The sequence below is a fragment of the Siniperca chuatsi genome, linkage group LG23 (assembly GCF_020085105.1).
Source record: "Siniperca chuatsi isolate FFG_IHB_CAS linkage group LG23, ASM2008510v1, whole genome shotgun sequence".
NCBI classification, from domain to species: Eukaryota; Metazoa; Chordata; class Actinopteri; order Centrarchiformes; family Sinipercidae; genus Siniperca; species Siniperca chuatsi.
The window spans coordinates 2,987,940-3,010,419 of record NC_058064.1 but is presented as its reverse complement, the minus strand read 5'-3'; the positions used below and the strand labels follow the sequence as shown (position 1 = coordinate 3,010,419).

General features: G+C 39.9%; 1 protein-coding gene and 1 long non-coding RNA gene across 3 annotated transcripts in view; one reads left to right on the top strand and one right to left on the bottom strand.

Annotated features, from left to right (window-relative positions):
- The window catches only part of LOC122871234, a 31,123-nt gene that overhangs the window by 6,192 nt on the left and 2,451 nt on the right, over positions 1-22,480 (bottom strand). The window contains exon 4 of one of the 2 annotated variants that reach the window (XR_006376824.1): positions 22,353-22,403. The exons of the other annotated variant lie outside the window; for it this stretch is intronic. This is a non-coding gene — a long non-coding RNA (uncharacterized LOC122871234). Of the gene's footprint in view, positions 1-22,352; positions 22,404-22,480 lie in introns of those variants that run through there. 2 annotated transcript variants of the gene reach the window in all.
- On the top strand, positions 14,946-20,933 carry LOC122871233 (arg8-vasotocin receptor-like). The gene is made up of 2 exons (XM_044186083.1): positions 14,946-16,464; positions 18,955-20,933. Exons 1-2 carry the CDS (start codon positions 15,495-15,497, stop codon positions 19,236-19,238), a joined length of 1,254 nt encoding a protein of 417 aa, XP_044042018.1. The 5' UTR covers positions 14,946-15,494; the 3' UTR covers positions 19,239-20,933.

The following is a 22,480-nucleotide window of genomic DNA, read 5'->3' as shown; positions in this document are numbered from 1 at the left end:
AATTTGCCACAAACACTATATGTACTGTATCACGGATCAACACTGTAAACTACTAGCTTATAAGTAGTAGAGGTAGTATTTCTACCACTGTTACTATCAGCTTCATGCTCGCAATCTTTTCATACTGTTATATATAAATTCAGTTGTCATGAACGGGGAAATTAGCGATAGAGACCAAAACCGATTTTTGTACCAGGCTGTAAACATGTTAATTTCTGCTGTGTTGGGCATTTTAATACGGGGGCTTATGGAGATTGACTCGCTTTTGGAGTCAGCCTCAAGTAGCCATTAGAGGAGCTGCAGTTTTTGGCATTTCTGCGTTGGCTTAATTTTTCAGCCCCAGAGGTTGCCGCTTGGCTATGATGCGTTACAGGCGAGATCGACAGTGTGTCTCCTAGCAAATCAAAAGACAGTCAAACACTGCCAGGGGAAACGGGAATGAAGCTTAGACAGTTTCCACAAAAATGTCCAAAAACGGTTTTATTCGCTTTTGAAAAAGTGGAAAATCATGCACAACAGCTGCAGTATCATTTCAGATTATAATTCGAATTTCAGTTTGACTTGTCAAAACATAAACATAAAGTTCACATTCTCAGTCGGTTCCAGCCGCATATTTCACTTATTCCTCGGCCCGAGTCGAAAACAGTGTCAGTTCCCAGTGATTTTTATTGTTTCTCATGACACAAAGAAGAGAAATGCTCCATCATGTGCCCTCTGGGATCAACACACCAATAAATCTTTGCATCAAACAAGTACAGGGAATAAATCCAGTTTAACCATCGTGTCCTCCTCTATCTTTAAACAACATTCACCTTGGACACGTGTATCCCCAAGTGAACAAATCATCAGCTGATAAAACTAAGTTGAACTTAATCAGAGTGTGGCAGTGTTACACAGAGAGGGTGGGTGACCACTTTGACATATGAAGAACAGGATGTGACCTCTGACCCCATTCAGCCCCCTGATGTTCCAGATGTCAACATCCCGTGCCACAGTCTGAGTCTGCCACTGAGGTTTTCATTTCATAAGCACACAACAAAAACAGATCACCAGTACACACACACTGTAAAAACATGTAAAGCACTGGACAGAATCCCAGAAAGGCTGGGAAGATGTATGTTATTCATGTTATTGAGTGAGTGTTGAAAGATAGTAAGTGAAAGATTTATACCAACCCAGCAAGACTGAGCAAAGCCCTTCAAAGAGAAGGGAAGTATTTGAGCGATTGACCACAGTGTTCAAATTTCCTCAAACCTCAAAGATCTCAGAGGTGCCCCAGTTGAGGAGTTTTGGAGATATCAGCTGTAGAGATTTGTTGTGAGCAGTTTTATGTAGGGACTATTTTCTTTCTACTGATAGTTCCTACATGAAACTGCTCACAACAAATCTGTGGATTATCTTGAGTAACTGTGTCCTGATTTCTGGAAAAAGACGTTGCTGTTGAGTTTTTCCAAATGTTTTGTTGTTTGAGTGCCATATAGTCCCATTATATTCATAAAATGCAGATGTCTATACGGTGATATCTCCAAAACTCAGCAACTCACACCAAAACAATTTAGATGGATAAACAGCTCTACAGGTAAGAGGAAAAATATGTATTTTTGATTTTGGGATGAACTGTCCCTTTCAGGCAACAAAGTACTTTGTTAGGGTTAAGGAAAGGTCATAGTCATGGTTAAAAGAAGAGGCTCTTGATATGCAACTGAATCTGAAGAGCCTCATCAGGCATGTTATTGGATTATTTATTTTGGCTACATGCACATGATGGTATCTTGAGAAGCCTAAATTCAACAGCTCAGACCTTTTCACATTTCTTATCATGTTAAAGGAAACCAACACTGACTGTTGGTGGGAGACGCGATACAAACAGCTCCAAGTCAGACACTTTGTACACTATCCCATTCACCTCAACCTCCTACATCAGAGGTTTTGCAGCGCTACAACAATGTCACAGTACTTCTGTCTTTGCTTCTCAGTAACAACGGTCATTATTCACATGACCACAAGAGGTCGATTTTCAGTAAACAGGTGGTTTTCAGTTAACATTTTCCTGCTGAAACACATATCACTGACACAAAACTGTTGGAGGGGTGGATATGAGGCAAAAGTGGCTCAGTAGCGGAGTACCTGACCAGGACTGTGTTGCACCAGCTATTCATAAATCCATTACTAAGTTTGAACGTAAAGTCCTTCCTAAACTCTTAGTAACTACTAGCTAGTTTCAAACTAGTACTTTATGTCTTAGCTTGTAAAGACTGTTGTGTGTTAACCGGTTGCTAGGAAACATCTATAGTGCTGTCCAATGAAGAGCAATCAACTATGTAAACAGGAAGTCACTGTAGCATCACAAGCTAGCATAACTTCCAAAAATGACTCAACAGATACATATTTTGTACATTTAAGTATTTGTTTTCTTTCTGTCTGCATACATGGAGAAATATGTGTTTCAGGGTTAGTATTATTCATACAGTTTAGAATGAGAGGGAAATATCTGATTATGCTAACCTAATTGATGTTATTTACTGCTAATTGATGTATTTTACTCATTTAGTCAAATGTTATTAGCATAATGTTTCGTAATTTGAGGTATGTTGTGTTATTTTGTGAAATGTAATTTACAATCTTCAAGATTGACATCATCTAGCTTTTATAAAATTTCAGGTCAGATGTCGACTGTACTCCATACCTCTTTTACTCGTCATTCTAAAAAACGGATCAGATATCATCAATCAATAACTTTATTTGTCCCCAGTGGGGCAATTGGAGCAGCAGAGGCATGCATACATTTAGCACATAAAACACAGGGCAAATACACGCAACACTAAGACCAAACCTCCCCCATAAATACTCAGTGAATTAAAAAGATAAAAAAACAAAAGTTAAAACATTATGCAAATGTGAGCAAGCTAATCAGTTTGTTCAGTTAGCTACACAAAAGTTACACCTTGCAGTTACTGGGTGTAAATATTTAGCAACAACTAATCTCTACACAAGAACTGCAACCTGTTTTAATTTAGTGCTGTGTAAAACTCCACTTAACACTTAACTAGGCTGCGATTTACATATTGTGGGCAGGAATGTCTGCTTTAAAATGGATTTAAAGTACACAATTATCTTTGAAAACACAAGGTCTTTGCAGGTTTAGCAAAATAATGTAATTGAGTTTGTTGAGGGGAACTGATAAAACAAGCTAGAGTGGTGGTGCGGGACAAGGGTGACGCCATTAAAGTTGTAGTGGTTAACATGAGTGGTAAACAAAGTTTACCAGATTTTTAACCATTCATCCATTTGTGCAGGGTCATGCTGGGGGTCTGAAGCCTGGTATTGTGTGTGAAATGCTTTTTTGTCAGCCCCATCACTGTGTTAAAGTAGAATTAGTGACCAAAACTCCCCCTTAGCTCCTCCTCTCTATCTCACTGCCACACTTCTTGAAAATAAACACCCCTTCTACCACATTCCAGTATTCCCAGAGGAGGGATTCCACAGGGGCAGTGCGGGTATGTCAGTGTGAAATCTACTAAACCAAACCACAGCCTCCCAGTCTCACAGGTCAGAAAGAAGAGGTTTTGTAAAATCAGGTCACACTAGGAACAAAATAAACATAACCCAATTTTTATGTTAGGACTGTGATAATATACATTTGACAGAGTGATTAAAATTCCTTGACTGATTGTGATTTCCAGAGTGTACATCAGGAAAATCGACACATTCTTGTCATATATCTGAAGTACAAAGAGACTTTGGCATGGCAATAAATGACTAATTACCTGTATTAAAGAGCTTCTGTTCTCAGTTTTTCTAATTGTAAATCATTCACTAAATTTGTGTGAAGTTCTTAGCAACCACTAGTTTGTTTCAAACTAGTGATTTACTAAATCAGGTTGCACCATTAAAACCTAAGAAATGTCTTAGCTAGTAAAGACTTCTACTAAATCTGTAGCTAGTAAACATCTATAGTACTATCCAATCACGAGCAATTAGCTATGTAAACAGGAAGACACTGTAATCACAAGCTAGCATTACCTCCAAAAATTGGTTTTAGATGGTTTGTTTTCGCAGCCAGTACATATTCCACACAGAAACATACAGACATATACAATATGAAATATACACATGGTCACATAGACCGACACATATAAATTCATGCGTCTGCCTGTATCTCAGCTCACAGAGATATGTTCAGATCTATGCAACAGTGTCAACAAGGCAGTTTTTTCAGGGCTGCTATGGCAGAAGGGACAAAACTTGTGCCAAAGGGAGCTCTTCTCCATTTTAAAGTCCTGTATCTAAGAACAGATGGCAGTATTGAGAAGTGTGATTGAAGGGGGTGATCAGTGTCTTGCTATTCTGAGTGCCAGGAGTGTGATGGCTCTGCCGTTAACGTCAGAGATTAGAGGCACGTAAGATATATTTTTTTGTAAATGTAGGTATTACTTTGTTTTATTTGTGTCTGCATACACAGGGAAATATGTTTGTTTCAGAGTTAGTAGTATTCATTAGTAGTAGTATTCACGCAGTTTAAAATGGGAGGGAACTATCTGATTATGCTAACCTACAGTAACTTTTGGCATAATGTGTCGTAGTTAGTGTCAAGCAGGAGAAACAGGGAATTGGACCCAAATGCAGACTAGGAGGCAGAGCAGGTGCAGTTCAGTGATTTTAATGAGAACACAAAAGGCTTACACAGATTTCTGGCAGGCAGTGGTCGAAATCAGGAAAGCAGTCCAAAAGGGCAAACAAATGTAATGAGTAGCAAGCAAAACCCAAAAGTCCATGAAACAAGCAGAAACTCCAGGAAACACAGTAAGACTAGGAAAGGCTGGACCGCTTGACACATGTTACAACGATGATCTGACACTGAACAAAGGAAACACACAGACTTGAATACACTCAGGTAGGAGAGACAACGAGACGCAGGTGAAACTGATCAGTTCTTCAAAAATGGCGGAAAAAGCAAACACAGAGGAAGTAAAACCACAAGACACACGAGGGAAGGAGAATATTACAAAATAAAAACAGGAAATAACATACATGAACCCTCAAACCATGACATAATGTTTCGTAATTTGAGGTATGTTGTGTTATTTTTGTTAAATGTAATTTAAAATCTTCAAGAGTTACATAATTAAACAGCATTTATCAAGTTTCAGCTCAGATACTGTATGTCGACCGTATTTCACATTATCTCTTTTACTCTTCACTCTAAACGGGTCATGCTGTATATTAGCAAGCTAACGTTAGTTTTGTCAGTTGGTTCAGTTAGTTACACAACATTTACACCTGGAAGTCACTGGGTGTAAATATTTAGTATCAACTAATCTCTACTTAACTACTTTGTGTGGTGCAACCTGTTTTAATTTAGCGATGTGTAAAGCTAAGAGCTAACTTATCAACATGCTGATATTCAGTGTGATTTACACACCTCGAGAATATCATTATCTCTGATGTCCATCGTCAATTAACATCCATAAATGCACTTAGAAATCATCACGCTTCAGAACTTCAGTATCACAAGGACGTCGCTCGGAGACGGGATTTAAATTCCAGGAGGATCAGTGAGTTTGCAGAAAAACAGCAGGTAACTGTGGCTGTAATTATTACTGGGGTGGGGGTGAAAAATTACTCACATACGCGCTACATATGGGATTAAAATCACTGACCAGTGCAGGTAATGTTAAAATCCCCCCACCTCCCCTAGAGAAATAAATCCAAACCTAATAGGGCTTAAGTCTCGTTTCCTCCTACAAATTTCGTCCAATCTTAACCAAATTTGGTGCACGATATATTTTGATCCTAAATGCTACATCACTAGTTAATTCGGACATGACCATGGGTCAAACCATTCATTCCCAACCCCAGGCCTCAGGACATTTACTAAAAGCTGGACAATTTATCAAATTGTCACATTTTAGGTAAAGTGACACTACTCGCATGGTTTAGGCTTGTGCATGGAATATAATTCTTTTGTATGAAGTATTGTGAGCATGCAGTAATGTTCTTTGTTCTGTAATTTATTTACATGCACCACATTTTATCATCTGAGAATAGTCAGTATTCACCATGGAAACCATTCTCAGTCAGAGCAGGCACTGTCACTGACATTTAGATGAGTTTGCTCTCTTCTCGCTTCACACAATGGACAACTGACCCAAAGCCCTGAAATTTTAAATGCATTGAAAAGTCCAACATTTTTCCTGTGTCCAGAATCCTCTCTTAATTGACCCAGGCTCATTATTAACTCTCCACAAATGGATTAATTTCACACACACACACACACACACACACACACACACACACACACACACACACACACACACACTTGCTCATTCACTACAGCCACATGAGTATTTGTTGTTCTGACTTGCATTGCCTTTGCCCAGTTTAGACCCCTTTTCAGCAGAACTGTATATTTGAGACTCGTAAAGTCAAACTTAAAGAGAATAGTTTGACATTTGAGGAAAGAGGTAGATGAGACGACTGATATCACTCTCATGTTTGTCCGGTAAATATAAGGCTACAGCTACAGGTTAGCTTAGCTTAGCACAAAGATGGAATCATGGGGAGGCAGCTAGCCTGGCTGTCTTATGGTAACAAAATTAGATTACTACTATTATTACTATTACTACTACTATTAGACTTGACCCATAAGACACTACAAGACAGTTTTCCTGGCATGTCAGCTTGCATGTATTTAATTGGCCAAATCATTTTCTGCTGAAGTTGGACTGTGCGGAGGGAAAACTTGAGCTGGGTTCAACTTCCTGTCTTTGTCTCCATGAAGTGAACCTATGAAGTGGATAAGTGTTTGGCAGCGATCAGAGCACATCAGTTTGGACAGATTTCACTGTTAAACAGCTGATCAGACTAACCTCTTATCATCCTCTGTATAGAAAACATAATAAAGCCTCTCAGTCACACCCACACACTAATAATACACATTGCTCTGCTAACTGGGCTCCCAGAACAGCTACACTATACAAGTGTTTCACAACCAGGGGTCCTTGTACCTCAGGGGGGACTTCTGGAGTTTCCAGGGGGTACATGGAAAGATTGCGTAGTAGCTCAATTAATTTGAAAATTAGATCTAAAAAGTTAATGTAAGGGAACACAATGTGTTAGTTAGTTAGTCAGACTCCTCACATATCCTCACATAAACAAGTGTGTGTGTGTGTGTGTGTGTGTGTGCACTGTTCCAAATTTAACCAAGGCTGAAGTCTGCTGTTTCCAAAATATCACGAGTCCCACATGTGAAAGTAGAAAGCGTGAGTGTCTGAGGGGTTTTACAGTGTTGCAGCAACACGCAGAACTGAACTAAATCTGTCAGTTACACTTTATTTTTAAGTTAAAGATAAACTCACAGATTCTGTTATTGAAATACCAAAATGTCCTCCCAGTTCCACGACATCAACAGCCCTATAACAAAATGAGGAAGATTAATTCTTGATGACATTTGATTTGGCAAATTACTGAACATATAATAATATAATATGAATGTAGAAATTGAGGGATGATTGGATTGATTGGAATTCTGTTTTTGTAAATATGCAATCAAAGACCCTTAATGAAGACATGAGCTTTGGTTGGTTGCATTTCAGGTCATTGAATTTTCAACAATCCATCATCAGGCAGCTTCAGACTAATGCTGCCTTTTAATTTAACTCCTGGGTTCCTTGTTTCGATGTGAGAAGTCAAGCGTATGATATGATGTTGGTAGCAGCCAGTGACAAAAACAGATGCTGCCTCCTTTTCTTTTCAAAAACAATTAATGATTTTGTGTTTTCTGCCTCTTAGGAAAGGAAGGAGAAAAAAATTAGATGACAAAGATAACTGACTTTTAAGCGCCTGGCATTTTAAAACATCCGCTCACATCACAACTAGCAAATTTGAAGTGGTCCGAACATTTCTGCTTAGGGTTAACCCATAAACATATACAAGCAAATACAACATTACAGCAAATACATTATCTACTATAGAAACTAAATGTGATTGACAGCTAGAGATAGCCGGTTCCACTTCGGATCCTGTTCCAAGTAAGTAAAATACCCAGATTCAACCGAACATGGCGGACCGTCTTTAATGTTCCAAAGTGAGGATACGCTTTACCAAAGTCAACGAAACAACTACCAAATTTAGTATTTGCGGGAGGGTACTCACGACAAGGGGGGGGGACAAATATTTATCTACTGTCCATCACGTGAAAGTAGGATTTATTGCATTAGACTGCATTAGTTTTAGCCAGGTGTACCTAATAAACTGGTAAATGAGAGTACATCACAACTGGACTTGTTACTAATTGGCCCCCTCATAAAAAGATGATTCAAATCCAGCCAATCAGGCCGGTTGCAGCAACTGCTAGGAGCTGCAGGATCCAGTACTGTGAGGACTTGATATTTACAAATATATTCAACAGTTATCCTTTAACTCAACTGAATTCATTTGCAAAACTCCCCTAGAAATATTATTCTTGTTGTGAGCTAATGTATGTTTCAAAACAAACTCCTGGTGGCAGAATAATGTGACCTTTAAACACACAAACAGCTGTGAAATGCATGAATGAAATGTGTGACAAAAAGGACTACTGCAGTGATTCTTAATGTGACGTCTGGGGGCCACAAAACGGTCCCCGTGGGTTATCAATCAAATGGTCCTGTAGCAAAACAAGGAATAATTTGTTTTCATAAACACAGATTAAAATATACATGACTGGTTACTGTACATTAATGAACTGTAGCAACAGAACACTACAGGAATTTGTATTTTGACCATACTTACTAGACATCTGAAACCAAACCATGAGTCAAATTATTTGGTAACACTTTACTTTAAGTCCCCCTATTTTATGTAGCATTTTTTAAGCAGTACACAAGCATTTAATAAATGGTTTATAACACACTATAATGTAATAAATAACAAATTGAAGAAATTAGAGAGGGGGCGTAAAAAAGCTATATACAATATATCCATAATAATACCTTAGACTATATAAGTGAATTGTGCAAATATTTGTGCAACTCTGGCAGCCATGATGATTGAACTATATACTGTATATAGTACAATATAAATATATATATATATTTATAAAAAACAACACACACACAGAGCACATGCAGAGAAAACAAAACCTACTGCAGCAGATCGACACTAAATATAGGCTGTTTCCCATTGGGAAGTTTGCTGCTGCTGAACTCAGTCAAAGCCAGAGCCGGTAATTCTTCTGACACAGTAAACTTTTCTCACTGAGTAATGTGTTTCACCGACAGACTGAGCCAACGCCATCAGACATGAACGTGGCTAAGACAACACGTCATTTAATTATGAAATCATTTCCACACAGCATTAGGCAGAGGTGGGATGTACAGTTTTGAAGTTCTGATACTTAACTTCCATTTTTGGAGTTTATATATTTCGTCTGCGTTTTTAAAAAAAAACTCATTTTAGAGGGAAAGTTTGTTTTGTTTCACTACATTTATCTGACAGCTGGAGTTCCATTAAATATGAGAAAGGCTCCTAAAGTATCACTGTTGTCAGGTACAACTGATGTATCTCAGAAATTAACATTTTTCAGAAATTCTGAAAAACAGCCTTGTTTCAGCTCTGTGAAGAGTTTTACAAATAAAAAACAACAGAAAAGAAGAAAAAAAACTCATTTTGGAGACCGTTCTCTCCATAAAAATGGCAGCATTTGTCATTTATTCAGATGCCCAAATGCTGGAATCAGACTACATGATATTGTCTTTCAAGATGGTCAGATTAAGTGATCATAGAGTCGTACATTTTTGCTGCGGCTTTTGTCAAAGAGACATCCCGGACTACATAAGACCCTGACCAATCACAGCCTGCCGTTTTTGACAACTTGTACATATAGTATGTGATTGGGAAGATGATGCATTTATTAGTTTTTTAAAAACACAGAATCAACTCAGGAAGGGTAGTTGTGATTTTATAACGTGCTGACGTCGGCTCTGCTAGCATGTATTTATTTTTTAAACACTAACCATGTCGTTTGCCTGTGAGCACATCTGTAATTTTGCTGAGTTTAGCTGCACTTTCCTCCAGGGCCTCGGCTGTTCCATCCTGGTTCTCCCAATGCTCAGTCGATCCTCTCATCTAACACTTCGCCAGAAAAAAAGTGTATTTCCTAAAATGTTAAACTTTTGTTTTAACATTTATCCCAAACCACAGTCACTTCATTCACTAACCAAAGTGCTTTTGTTGCCTAAACCTAACCACACACAGGACTCAGGATGTGTCAAAGTCCTGCACTCTGTACGCACACCATCCACCTGACCTCCTCCCTCTGACTTGCATTTCGTTAGGCCTGCACGATATGAAGAAAATCTGCGATGTGCCATGATGATATGACGTCACTGCATATTAGCTATACAGTTACTATGTCAACCTGGTTGTCTTTAAATTCAGAACAGGATTAGAATTGAATACTTTAAATATAACTTAATGTTGTTTCTAGAGCAGCAACAATAAAGTTTACTACAGAAAAGTCACTATATGAACTCAATATCTCACTGGAAACAAATCTAAAATGTCAATAAAATAAATCATATTCCTGAGCTGAACTCAGACATCAGTCAGTATCAGTTCTTCCTGCTGTCCTCTGTCCTCCTCCCTCTGCTGCTGTTGTGATTCACTGCCTGCAGGTACAAGAATCTGCCAATTTTAAGGTACGTGTAAAACTAAGCTGAACAGTTAATCTACATACAGACGGCTTTGTTTTAGCTTGTTTGTAACAATTTGCTATTAGCTGAGCTAGCACGCTGTGCTTGTGTAAAACATATGAAAGATTAAAATATCGTTTTTTACATGTTTACGTTTATGCTTGTTGAACAGGTGCATTGGCTTTTTACTCGCAAAGGTTTTATTGCACTTACAGTAACGAGCGTAGTTGTCCTCAGCTCGAGTGATCTACGAGCTGTCTTCACTGTCTCCACCGCGGCTCTGCTGGTCGCTGTGCGTGTGCATGCAAATACTACGCTTTTTAGCCCTGGGCCCCGTTTAATACCAGGTTTCGGTACCCATCCCCATCCGTTTTTTTATCGCGCACGTTCATATTGCTATGATAATGAAAATACGATTTATCGGTCAGCACTAACCCCCGTTGCCTAGAAATTACTTTTATACACGCAACTAATTTGCAACAGCAAATACTGCATGTTTGGAAAAGAAACCAGATGCCACCTGGATTCCGTTTCTTATCAACATAATGAACAGATGTTGTTAATTAACGTATCTGGCAAGTCACAATTTTCAGTAACAAAATATTTCATTGATTTTGCCACAAGGACTGTTATTGACTTAGTAAGTATGAAATTACTGTAGTAATGAACTGTCCAAACAGGACCCGGGGACATAATAGAGAAGCCAAGCAGACTGACTGGAATAATGTAGTTAATTAAAGTACAGCAAGATCTAAACTCAAAGGGGGCTCACTGCAGGAAATGGCCACATCTGAGTCTTGATAGTGTTCTAGATCAATACCAATCATTCACCTGGAACAGATGCTTGGACTTCTGGCTCAGGAAAACCCACATAATCAATGATAATGTGACATTCTATGAATCACCTACGGATGTTTTTATCTCCTGTAGAGATCGCTAAAGATACATACATGATTCAGCTTCAGTGATGGCCAGGAAAATGTTGACTTGTCGTAATAATTCAGAGATAGTCGACATTGTTACTATCACCGCCAGAGGACAAGCCAAGCTAATGTTTGCTCATATTCCCGGTCTACGATTAGACAAAAAGTCAAGATTATCCTTGAAACGCTGGTGATAACCAAGAAAAGTTCAGAATAATCAAATCATCTGTCGGTGGGTTTCCATCCACCTGCATATAAAAAAACCTGAGCGGAAACTGAAAATCTGAGGAAAATCTAGAAATATCGCAAGAAAGTTTTTACTCTTGGCTGAAGTAGAAAAGCGGGTTTATCGATAAAAACAAAATGCAACAAAGTGCAATAGAAACAGATTTACAGAGTAAATCATGACATATATGAAGCGTGTGCCTTAAACGTCCACTGAAGCGAAAACATCAGATCTGTGTGGAGCGATGAAATGTCATATTTCCATCATGTTCTACGCTGTTTTTCACCGTTAGAGGTTTGACTGGTGCTCTTATAATTACGTAATCTTGTTGCGTCCTCTTCTTTTGCAACAGCTTAATGCAAACGACTGGAGAGTTAGCGCCACCAGCTGTTTATCTCCATGAACCAACTCCCAGTATCAGCAGTAGTGGATGGAAACGCGTATAAATTCACATTTTCTTTTGCTGTTTTTCTCAAAATTCAGTTAAAATTTCCGCTACATTTGGATGGAAACCTGGCTTCTGACAAGTTAATTTTGGCACCTGATTTTGATGTATTTTTAGTTTTATTTGTTTTAGTCAAATTTCAGTCAGCAAAAAACTACAGACATTTTAGTCTAGTTTTTGTCAGTGAAATTTGTGTCTCATTTTTGTCACGTATTTTTAATTTTTATGTCTTCTAAGCATTTTGAGGCTACAGCACTGTTTACTTGTTCACACACACACACACACACACACACACACACACACACACACACACACACACACACACACACACTGTCCATGTGACAGAACAGACTGACCCTCCTCACCACGATTTACAGCTGTTGTGAAACAGCTGGTATAATACTAGTCATAGTTTGAATTCAGTCAAAAGTCATCATAGATATGGCTCTTTTACACCTAAATCCTTTCATTGTGAGGTGGCTAAAATTCAGAACAGCTTACCAGGTGATGCGAGATGTATTACAGTTTTTAAAACAGGATTTAAAACTTTTTATTTAAAGAAATAAAACAATTGCAGCCGTCCTTGCTGTTATCATGATTTGGGGCCACTGTGGAAATGAGTTATTTAACTTTTATTGTTTTTATCCTGTCTCATGCTTCAATTCTACGCACCTTGTTTGGGTTATATGCTGTTTATACTTTGTTTTATTTAGTTTGCTTTTGTGTTTCCGCATGTTTCATTTTGATTGAATTTGTGTCTTTTTTTGTTTGTTTTTTTAGGTGAATATTTGGATATGTGAGTTATGTGTATGTTTCTTTATGACTGAATAAAACAAGTGGACAAATACAGATTTCTGTAATTTCGGTGACATAACCCTTTAAAAAAAAAAGAAAAGAAAATGGAAGTGTGTTTGTGATAAAATATCTGTATCTAACATGTGCCCTTTCCCAAGTGTGCCAGTATCTGAGCTCTTATCAGTGTGTACACCAGCCCGAGTTATGTATCATTATTATGCAAGTCCGACAGGTTTCATAATCACAGCGTAATAAATCAATGACTCCTGACAGCCCCGACCATTACCCACCATTGTTTAACCCAACACATTATGTAATGGTCTGTATCAGCAGCTGGCTCTGCCTCGGCACAACTACTTGACATGAAAAACACAGTTGGCCTCTATGACTTCTCAATCCCTCTCTCCACTCATGTTCCTTGCATATAGATTGAACATTAAGATAATAAGTTGTGGCCTTGTAAGGCAGCGAGTGCAAGAACGTATGATGTACTTTACTCCAATGTCAGGGGACGGCGGGAAAATGAAATTCTGCCACAGAGGAGGACTATTCAAGGTCTCGTGAAGCAGTTTAGCACAACAAATATTATCTTTACCACTTAGCGAAGTACTTAAGCCCTATTCTGATGGGATTAACATTACAGGGGGAGGCGGGGGATGAATTATTCACTGTGCTCCTCAGTAATTTAGCTCATCGTTACAGACATTTTAACCATCAGGAAATTACAGGATATGTAATAGACACGGACTTTCAGCAGGACAAAGCCAACAGACAAAAGCCTCCACGAGTCATAGCTCAGTGACTTACACTTCCCGAGGATATCATTATCTCTGATGTCCATCGATAACAAAAGTCCATAAATCCACTTAGAAATCATAGAAAAAGACGCTTCAGAACTTGCCTGAGAATCATCGAATTTTTAAGTTCTTCAGTATCAAAGTAATTTGTTTCTGTTGTCGCATTGGTTCCTAAATAGGCTTGTATGTTTCCATCTATCAGATTAGCAAAAACATTTTTGACTTCCTGTTTTCACAAAAGTCAAATTTCACATATGATAAAAAAAAGTAGCACAAGCAGCTCTTCACACAGAAAAAACAATAACTGGAAAATAAGTGTTTGTTCTCTGTTATTCATGTAAAATTAATTCTTTGGTTTGTTCGGATTTTAAGGAATTCATTGAGGTAAATGACAAAATTAAAATATATTTAAGAATGTTCGTTAAGGAGAGAACTTCAGGAGATTGTTGTTAGGAAAACTTTGTGAGGATCTTTGAAGGGAAGCTGTAACTTTGACACTTCATGTGTCTACCTGCAGGCGTTTTCCACTTCTCTCTCAGCAAAGTCTCGCTCAATGCTGAGAAAACAAGCGCTGTCTCTGATGTTATCAGGTTATCTCCACATAAACACATTAATGCCACACACACACACACACACACACCATGGTCAGCATAATGTAAGGCTAAATCAACAGAAATTCAGATGGGGGATCAGACAGTGTTAATTAGATGCTAATTCCAGTAATGTTCCTGTTACTGATTAGTTGCAATTCATGTGGAAATTATTAGGCTAGTTAATGAACCGATCAGCTGATAGTAGAGAGTAAGTGTTTCCAGCCTCTCAAATGTGAGGATTTGCTGCTTTTCTCTGCTTTATATCGTTTTACATTTAATATATATGTTTTTTGACTTTACTAACATTCAAAATAATGATCTTGTTGTTGTGACAGGGAGTGATGAGGAAAGATGCAGTGAAAAGTGAAATTTAAAATCCTGAAATGTAAAATAGAAAAGCTTAAATGCAAAAGCTTGAAAATTAAAACATATATAAGAAATTTTGAAAGACTAAAATATGTTATGCTCTTTGTTTTTCATTTTCCTCCCTCCCTTTGCATTTATTATTTTCCATTTGGCATTTAACATTTTTGCTTTTGATTTAAAATTCTGGCTAAAATTATCCTCCATAATTTCACAGCCATGATAAAAAAAAAAAAAAATTAAAAAGACATTTAGGTTTATTGAGACTTTTTTCTGTCCACACCCTCAGGAGATACAGGAGAGATCCCTCCCTGCAGGCTCTACTTTATCTTGTGTGTTGTTAAGTGGGTGAGAGGGAAAAGGAAGAGTGTGTGTGTAGGGTTGTGGTATATGTGTGTGGGTACGCGGGGCTGGTCTCTGGTCTCAGGGGCAGGAGCCTTTAAAAGAGGCTGGATCTGCTGCAGTGTAGCTCGGATTCAAACCAGGAACTGCTGTGCGCCACAGGTGGATTTTGTTTATGATTTTTGACTGGTTCACTCCTCCTGGATCCATGTGCAACCCGGTGATCATCACATACATGTGTGAGTAATCGAGGAGTTTGACAGCCACAGTCTCCGGTGGTGAGGGGAACCCACAGGCGGGCAGTCACCTCCGTGCGCCCGGAGGAGAAGCGGCCACCATGCTCTTCCCCTTGGAGAGCCCCTGCAACATCACGGGCAGAAACTGCACCGAGGAGTTCAACTTATCGCAGCCGCTGGAGACCGGCGCCGCTGCGGCTGCTGGGAACATCAGCGTAATCAGGAAGAGAAACGACACCGACCCGTTTGGACGGAACGAGGATGTGGCCAAGATCGAGATCACCGTCCTGAGCCTCGCGTTTCTCGCGGCGGTGGTGGGGAACGTGAGCGTGCTGCTGGCCACGTACAAAACCCGGCGGAAACCGTCGCGCATGCACCTGTTCATGAAGCACCTGAGCCTGGCGGATCTGGTGGTCGCCTTCTTCCAGGTGCTGCCTCAGCTCTGCTGGGAGATCACCTACCGCTTCTACGGGCCGGACTTTCTGTGCCGCATTGTGAAGCACCTGCAGGTGCTGGGCATGTTCGCCTCCACCTACATGATGGTGATGATGACCCTGGACCGCTACATCGCCATCTGCCACCCGCTGCAGACGCTCCAGCAGCCAACGCAGCGCGCGCACATCATGATCGGCTCCACCTGGGCGTGCAGCCTGGTCCTCAGCACCCCGCAGTACTTCATCTTCTCCCTGAGCGAGGTGCACCCCGGCTCAGCCGTCTACGACTGCTGGGGACACTTCGTGGAGCCGTGGGGGGTTCGCGCGTACATCACCTGGATCACGGCCGGGATCTTCCTCGTACCCGTGGCCGTGCTCGTGTTCTGCTACGGATTCATCTGCCGCACAATCTGGAAGAACCTCAAATATAAGACCCGCAGGAAGAGCGTCGGCGCGGGGGCAGAGGCCAGCGGGATCCTGGGCAGGAACTCGGTCAGCAGCGTCAGCACCATCTCCCGCGCCAAATTACGCACGGTGAAGATGACTTTCGTAATCGTGCTGGCGTACGTGGTGTGCTGGGCGCCTTTCTTCACCGTGCAGATGTGGTCAGTGTGGGACGAGACCTTCTCCTGGGACGGTGAGTCACCTGCTCTGTCTGCTGTGAGGATGCCACCTCGCCAAAGTTTTAACCTGACAATAAATAACTTGTGTCCATATACACCTCTTATAGAAACAATTCATTTCAGTTTGTTCTGGCTTGTGGCCCCTTATAATGCAGCAACGTGTATGCCCCCCCCCCCCAGGCTACATTTGTCTTTGAACTTTAACTGTACCCAGAGGGAAATTTGTGTTGCAGCCAAGTGAAACACACAAAGACTCGAAAAGAGCAAAGATTACAGAAAAGTCTGAAAATGAAACTCTTTATCTATCCTATCTGGGCTGGAATCAAAGGGGGAGACATTATGGTCACTTATATTTGCTTTCACAGACCAAAGCAGCAATTATGCAGCATATAATGTGCTTATAATGCCAGCTATAGTCTATCATTAGGAACCTAATTATTTAGGGAAAATGAGAAAATGTCACCAACTTATATCACTTATCACTAGAGTAGAATAATAGGACAGATTTTTTGGCTTTAATGAAAAACCAGCAGTGATCCACAAAAAGTTATCCACCTGTGAAGAAAAGTTTTCTCAGTAGTTGCAAACCGTGATATGAATGTCCCCAGAGGATGAATTATGTTGACTTTGGTGATCGCCTTACTTTTCCTCTAGCGCCACCATCATGCTTTGAGCTAAATGCTAAGATCAGCCTGCTAACATGCTCACAATGACAATGCTAACACACTGATGTTTAGCAGGTATAATGTTTACCATGTTCACCACCTTAGTTTAGCATGTTAGCTTGCTAGCATTTGCTAATTAGCACTGCACTGCACAGCTGAGGCTGATGGGAATGTTGTTAGTTTTGCAGGAAAGGTCAGAGGATCATCAAAATTATTACAAATCATGCTGAACATGAATGTCTGAACCAAATTTCATGGGAAATTTTTCGAACTGTTCACCATTAAAACCCAAAAATGTCAACGTGCTGGTGAAGCCAGAGAACAAGTCAGAGATCACAAAGTTCATTAGGATTCATCCTCTGCCACTAAAGTTGGGCGCACAGCTGTTGTTGTGTTTACATCAGATACAAAGTAGCTGAGTCAGCGCTGAACCAAATTTATTTCCACTTTTTCAAACTATTAGTTAAAAAGCAGGTGTTTATGTGTGGTAGGTCATAGTGAAAAAGTGGAAATATTTCAGTTGGAAACTTTGCATGTGGCCAACCTGCAAAGACTAAATCAAAAAGGCATTTTATTTAAAGTCTGACATGTGCAGTCAGTGTAGCGTGAGTTTCATATGATGGAGGTGAAGATATGAATTTTACTTTGCCACCTCAAAGTCTGTAAAAACCTGCTCAGTCAGCCTCAAGGAGCTGCTCACCCACCGGAAGAATTTCATTACGGTTACCAAGAGACTGACTTTTTCCAAGAGAGACTTTTACTGACTCGTGATAGTCCAAGTGCTGCTTTCAGGGGCTTTTTGAACCTGACAGGAATACATTTTCAGAGGAACACTGAGTTCTCATCCCTTTTTGGCATAAAAACAATCAAAACTGAACATGTTGAATGGCAGCACCAGCTGCTTAAAACCAAAAAATCGAAAATGTATTCAAGCCACAAAACCTGTCTCTCTGTGTGCAGCGACATCAAATTTAACCGGTTTATCTGTGTGGATCTCTGATCCTTGCTCCAAACTACTATGACAAACAGAAATGATTCAAAATGATGGCTCCCACCTGGATTATGGATAGAAGAACTGCAGGTTTTCAGCCAAACTCACAAAAACGTTGCATGTAGTTCATATCGACTAAAAATGTGCAGTTTTAAGCCTTAAGTTTAGATAATAAAGCTAGATTTGGCGACTCCTGGACAGTGAAATGAAAAATAAATTTTCCAAGTTCTACTCCTGTGTCCCTGAGTTAACTGTTCATTTATCTCTTGGTACATGCTAAATGTGTGTCAAAAAGATAATTTCTGAGTATTTTTATATAAAAATCCCTCTTTTCTATATTAGTTAGCTGGACATACTAACGTTTGCATCTTACGAAAGAGCAGACAAACACACTGTTTAATGCGTTCCCCTTTTGCTCTTGTGTTTTTGGCTTTTGAAAGGGAAAAAGCACACCACCCTTCAAACTCTTTAAATGCAGAGTATCTCTCCGACTGCAGCCCCATGTACACCGCTTGACAGAGCTGCCATGCGTTACGGTTACTACGCTATGACAATCACTGTTCAGGGAACGGGTTTAGTGAGCGGTCAGAGAAAATAATTGTCAAATGAATCTGTAATGAAAATAATTGTTAGTTGCAGCCCTATACAGTGTATAGGAAGGTCCAAAATGTAAATCCACTGATTACAGGCTCAAACTGAGGCTGGAGGTGAGTATAAACATTTAACAGGCAGCTCAGTGACTCAGAGCTACAGTACGACTCCCTCAAGAGAAAGAGTAAACACCTCAGATTAGTTGCTGACATCTCAGAACGTGCCTGATAAATCTGTGTCTTTCTGTTTCCCTGCAGACTCTGAGAACGCCACCGTGACGCTCTCCGCCCTGCTGGCCAGCCTCAACAGCTGCTGCAACCCCTGGATCTACATGATCTTCAGCGGCCACCTCCTCTCCGACTTTGCCAGCAGCCTGCCGTGTTGCCGCCGGCTGAGGAACAAGTTCGGCCACCAGGATTCGGACAGCAGCATCCGCCGAACCACGCTGCTGTCCCGCCTGCAGGGTCCACGCCTCTCAGAGCCGTTCAGAGACCTCAACCCCACCCCCAAAACCTGTCCGCAGTGCCCATCTGCATCCTGACCACCGGAAACACCACCTCTGTGTTCACTAAGATGACAATGAAAACATGAACTGCTCTTAATCTGCTGATTTGTAGCAGTTAAGGAAGGTATGATCTCATCTGAGGGTGCGGCCACACCTACAGTTTGTTTTCTTTGGTCTGATCCAGACTGGAAAAGTTTACTCTGTGGCAATTTCAAGTGTTGGTTTAAGTTTAGGTTCACATGGCTGCTAGAAAAAAGAGTTTTAATAACTCTTTTCAGTCTGCCAGGATGGAGATTTTGGGGGTTAGACGGAGTCAAAACAAATCCAGTCACTTTAGCTATTAGCATGATGGTGTTGTCTGCGCTCTTTGCTGAAATTTAACTGCTTTAGTGTAACATATGAAAAATGGCTGAATATGAGCATCTGTCCACACTGAGATTCATTTTGTGACGCGTGAGGAAACTACTGGCTTTCATATGCCAACACACACACACGTCTGTATAAACCGTGCCCTGGGGTTGTTTCCTGGAGATTTTGAGATTACAGTCCGTTAGTGAACTTTATAAAACGAGGCTAACTTCAGGTTAAGGCGAGGACATACATTATGATCGTTGAGCCGATTATGAATATGATTTGGGCGAGACGACTGATGGGACCAAGTTGGACTGGGTCTGTTCCAGTCTGGGTCAGTCGGTGTTGACAGTTGGCAAATAAAATCATATAGTGTGTGATATGTAAGTCTTCAGATCCAGTCACTGCCAGTTGTTCTCATAAAAGATTATTTCAAACATGTTTGATGTTTGATATTACCATAATATGTCAAACTATCTATTTATAATATATTTCCTTAAAAACACATACACATAAATGTATTACCAGCACAGTCACCACATTTTCGAAAGGTACTAATGGCTATTTTCATTATCAATTAATCTGCCAGTTATTTCCTTGATTATTGATTAATCGTGTTGTCTACAAAATGTCAGAAAATAGTGAAAAATGCACTTCAGTATTTTCCAGTGTTTGTTTTGTTCGACCATCAATCCAAACCCCAGAGATATTAAGTTCAATTCACAAAGAAAAACAAATATTTACATTTGAGGAGATGTGTAATTTTGGGTTAAACTCTCATCAAAATTGTTTCCTGTCTATCAGCTAGTGGGTTAATCACCTTATTGTTTCAGCTGTAAAAGATGTACTCCTTAATTTAGCACAATCTCTTCTGTACCATGTTATATTTTAGTTTGTAATTTGAATGTCCTGAGCTGTAATTCTTTTTACATTCACACTAAAGTCATATAAAAGTTAGTGTGAGCTTATTCAAGTGTACATTATCATCAGTCACTTTGGCTAGTAAATGGAAGAGAGTAATAAAGATAAAGAATTGAATCTTCTATATATGTTAATGGTAAATCAAATCACACTTTGTTTAATGTAAATAACATTAACCCTGTGAATATACATCTTTTGAAACATGATTGATTTTCTTTATGATGTCCAGTTGCACACACACTGAAACACTGTCACACTCCTGTATTGCTTTGCACTGGACTCTGTAATGGGGTCTATAACAGCTTTGGCTCATTAAGCTTCTTTAGAGACTCATTCACAGACGTGTGTTGTTGTTGTAAAGATGTTTTATCAAAGTAATGTATTCTGTTATCTGTATATTGTTCGAATATATATTGCACATGTTGTAAAGAAAGATAAATGGTATTCCTTGTATCCTTATATGATGTGTGACTTCCTCTCTCTGTTTGCATTCACAGAAAAACATCTTATGTAACAGGAGGTTTTCAGGTGATGTGACACAGCTGCTTTCAACCTTTTTTGGTTAGTGGAGATGGAAACGATGACAGCTCTTAGCACAGGTTGAACGTGTAGAGCGGTGAACAGTTAATAATTAGCAACGTTAGTCTGTCAGTCGGTCGGTCCACCACTTTGTTCCAGGCTGAAATATCTCAATTACTAAATGGATTTCCATGAAATTTTGAGGATGATCCTTAGAGGATGAATTTTACTGAATTTTGGTTTATGACCAAATACCTGCAAAACTACTGACATTCCCAGAGCTGCCAGGTCTCCCGCACTGACCGTGAGACATTATACAGGGTTGCCAACACGCTCTCATCTTTCTCAAATCTATCTCACAAAACTCACGCCAAATAAGAGGAAGCCTCAAAGCCACTCCTTCATGAAAAAATATATTTATATATGTTAAATAGGCTTTCTCTGTACACAGCACAATGTCTGGCTTTTTTCCAGAGCCCAAAGCACACAAAAATCAAGTTTGTTTGTTTTCTGGACAAAATTATCCTGAGGGATCCATTGTCTTTGAACAATGTGTTTTTCTACTTCATTTACTTTTCATACAATGTTTGTAGATGTACCTACTTGCCAACCCTCCAGATTCTCCTGAGAGTCCCAATGCCCCCTTCCCCCCTCTCCTCCAGACTCCACATTTTGGCAACAGAAGGACTCCATAAATTCACTAGAATGCAGGAAAAGTCTCTGAAATGAACAATTTTCTGGGGGAAGATCCCCAGATACCCAGGTTCGGTTTGGTCTCCTGATTTAGGCTCTGATGTCTAGAGGTTGGCAAGTATGCTGATCAACAATCTACACATGCTTTAAAATTGTGAATTTGGCTGGTGAACTTTTTAAACAAAATTCCTGGGGGTTGAGGAGTGATGACGCCGACCCCTGCAGTGGGTAATGTCACAGAAGGCCTACTCATAAAGTGCACCAGCTTCACCGATACCGAATCCCACTCCAAACCAAATTGAAAACTTGGCAGCTCTGAACATTCCCATCAGCCTCAGCTCAATTTTGTGTTTAGTGCTAATGAGCAAATGTTAGCATGCTAACACAATAAACTATAAAAATAACTATGGTGAACTTTATACCTGCTAAACATCAGCATGTTAGCATTGTCATTGTGAGCATGCACAGAAACAAGTTATGAACACAACATTGAGATATCTTCACATTTTAAGTTGATATGACGAAAACAGTCGCTTATTTACACATCCAACTTGGAGTCGTGTTTGTGTCACCTGATGAACGTCTGTCCAGTCTTCTCTCTGTCAGCTCTGTGTTTGGTCTCCACCAGCTCCTGAGGGAAATATCTGGCTCTTTAGCTGCTAGATGCTCCGCTATGTTCACCAGCTGGACTCCGCTGCATCTGTCTGCTGTTTGCTGCTGAGCAGGTCGTGTACAGCGGCTTTTTACAGCTTTTTCTCTGAAAACGACGCTATGAGAGCGCTGAAATTGTATTA

Excerpts from the sequence above, each read along its gene's own strand:
- LOC122871233 (XM_044186083.1), top strand. The coding sequence starts at position 15,495 with ATGCTCTTCCCCTTGGAGAGCCCCTGCAACATCACGGGCAGAAACTGC. Across the intron at positions 16,465-18,954 it reads CGAGACCTTCTCCTGGGACG|ACTCTGAGAACGCCACCGTG; the intron begins GTGAGTCACCTG and ends GTTTCCCTGCAG.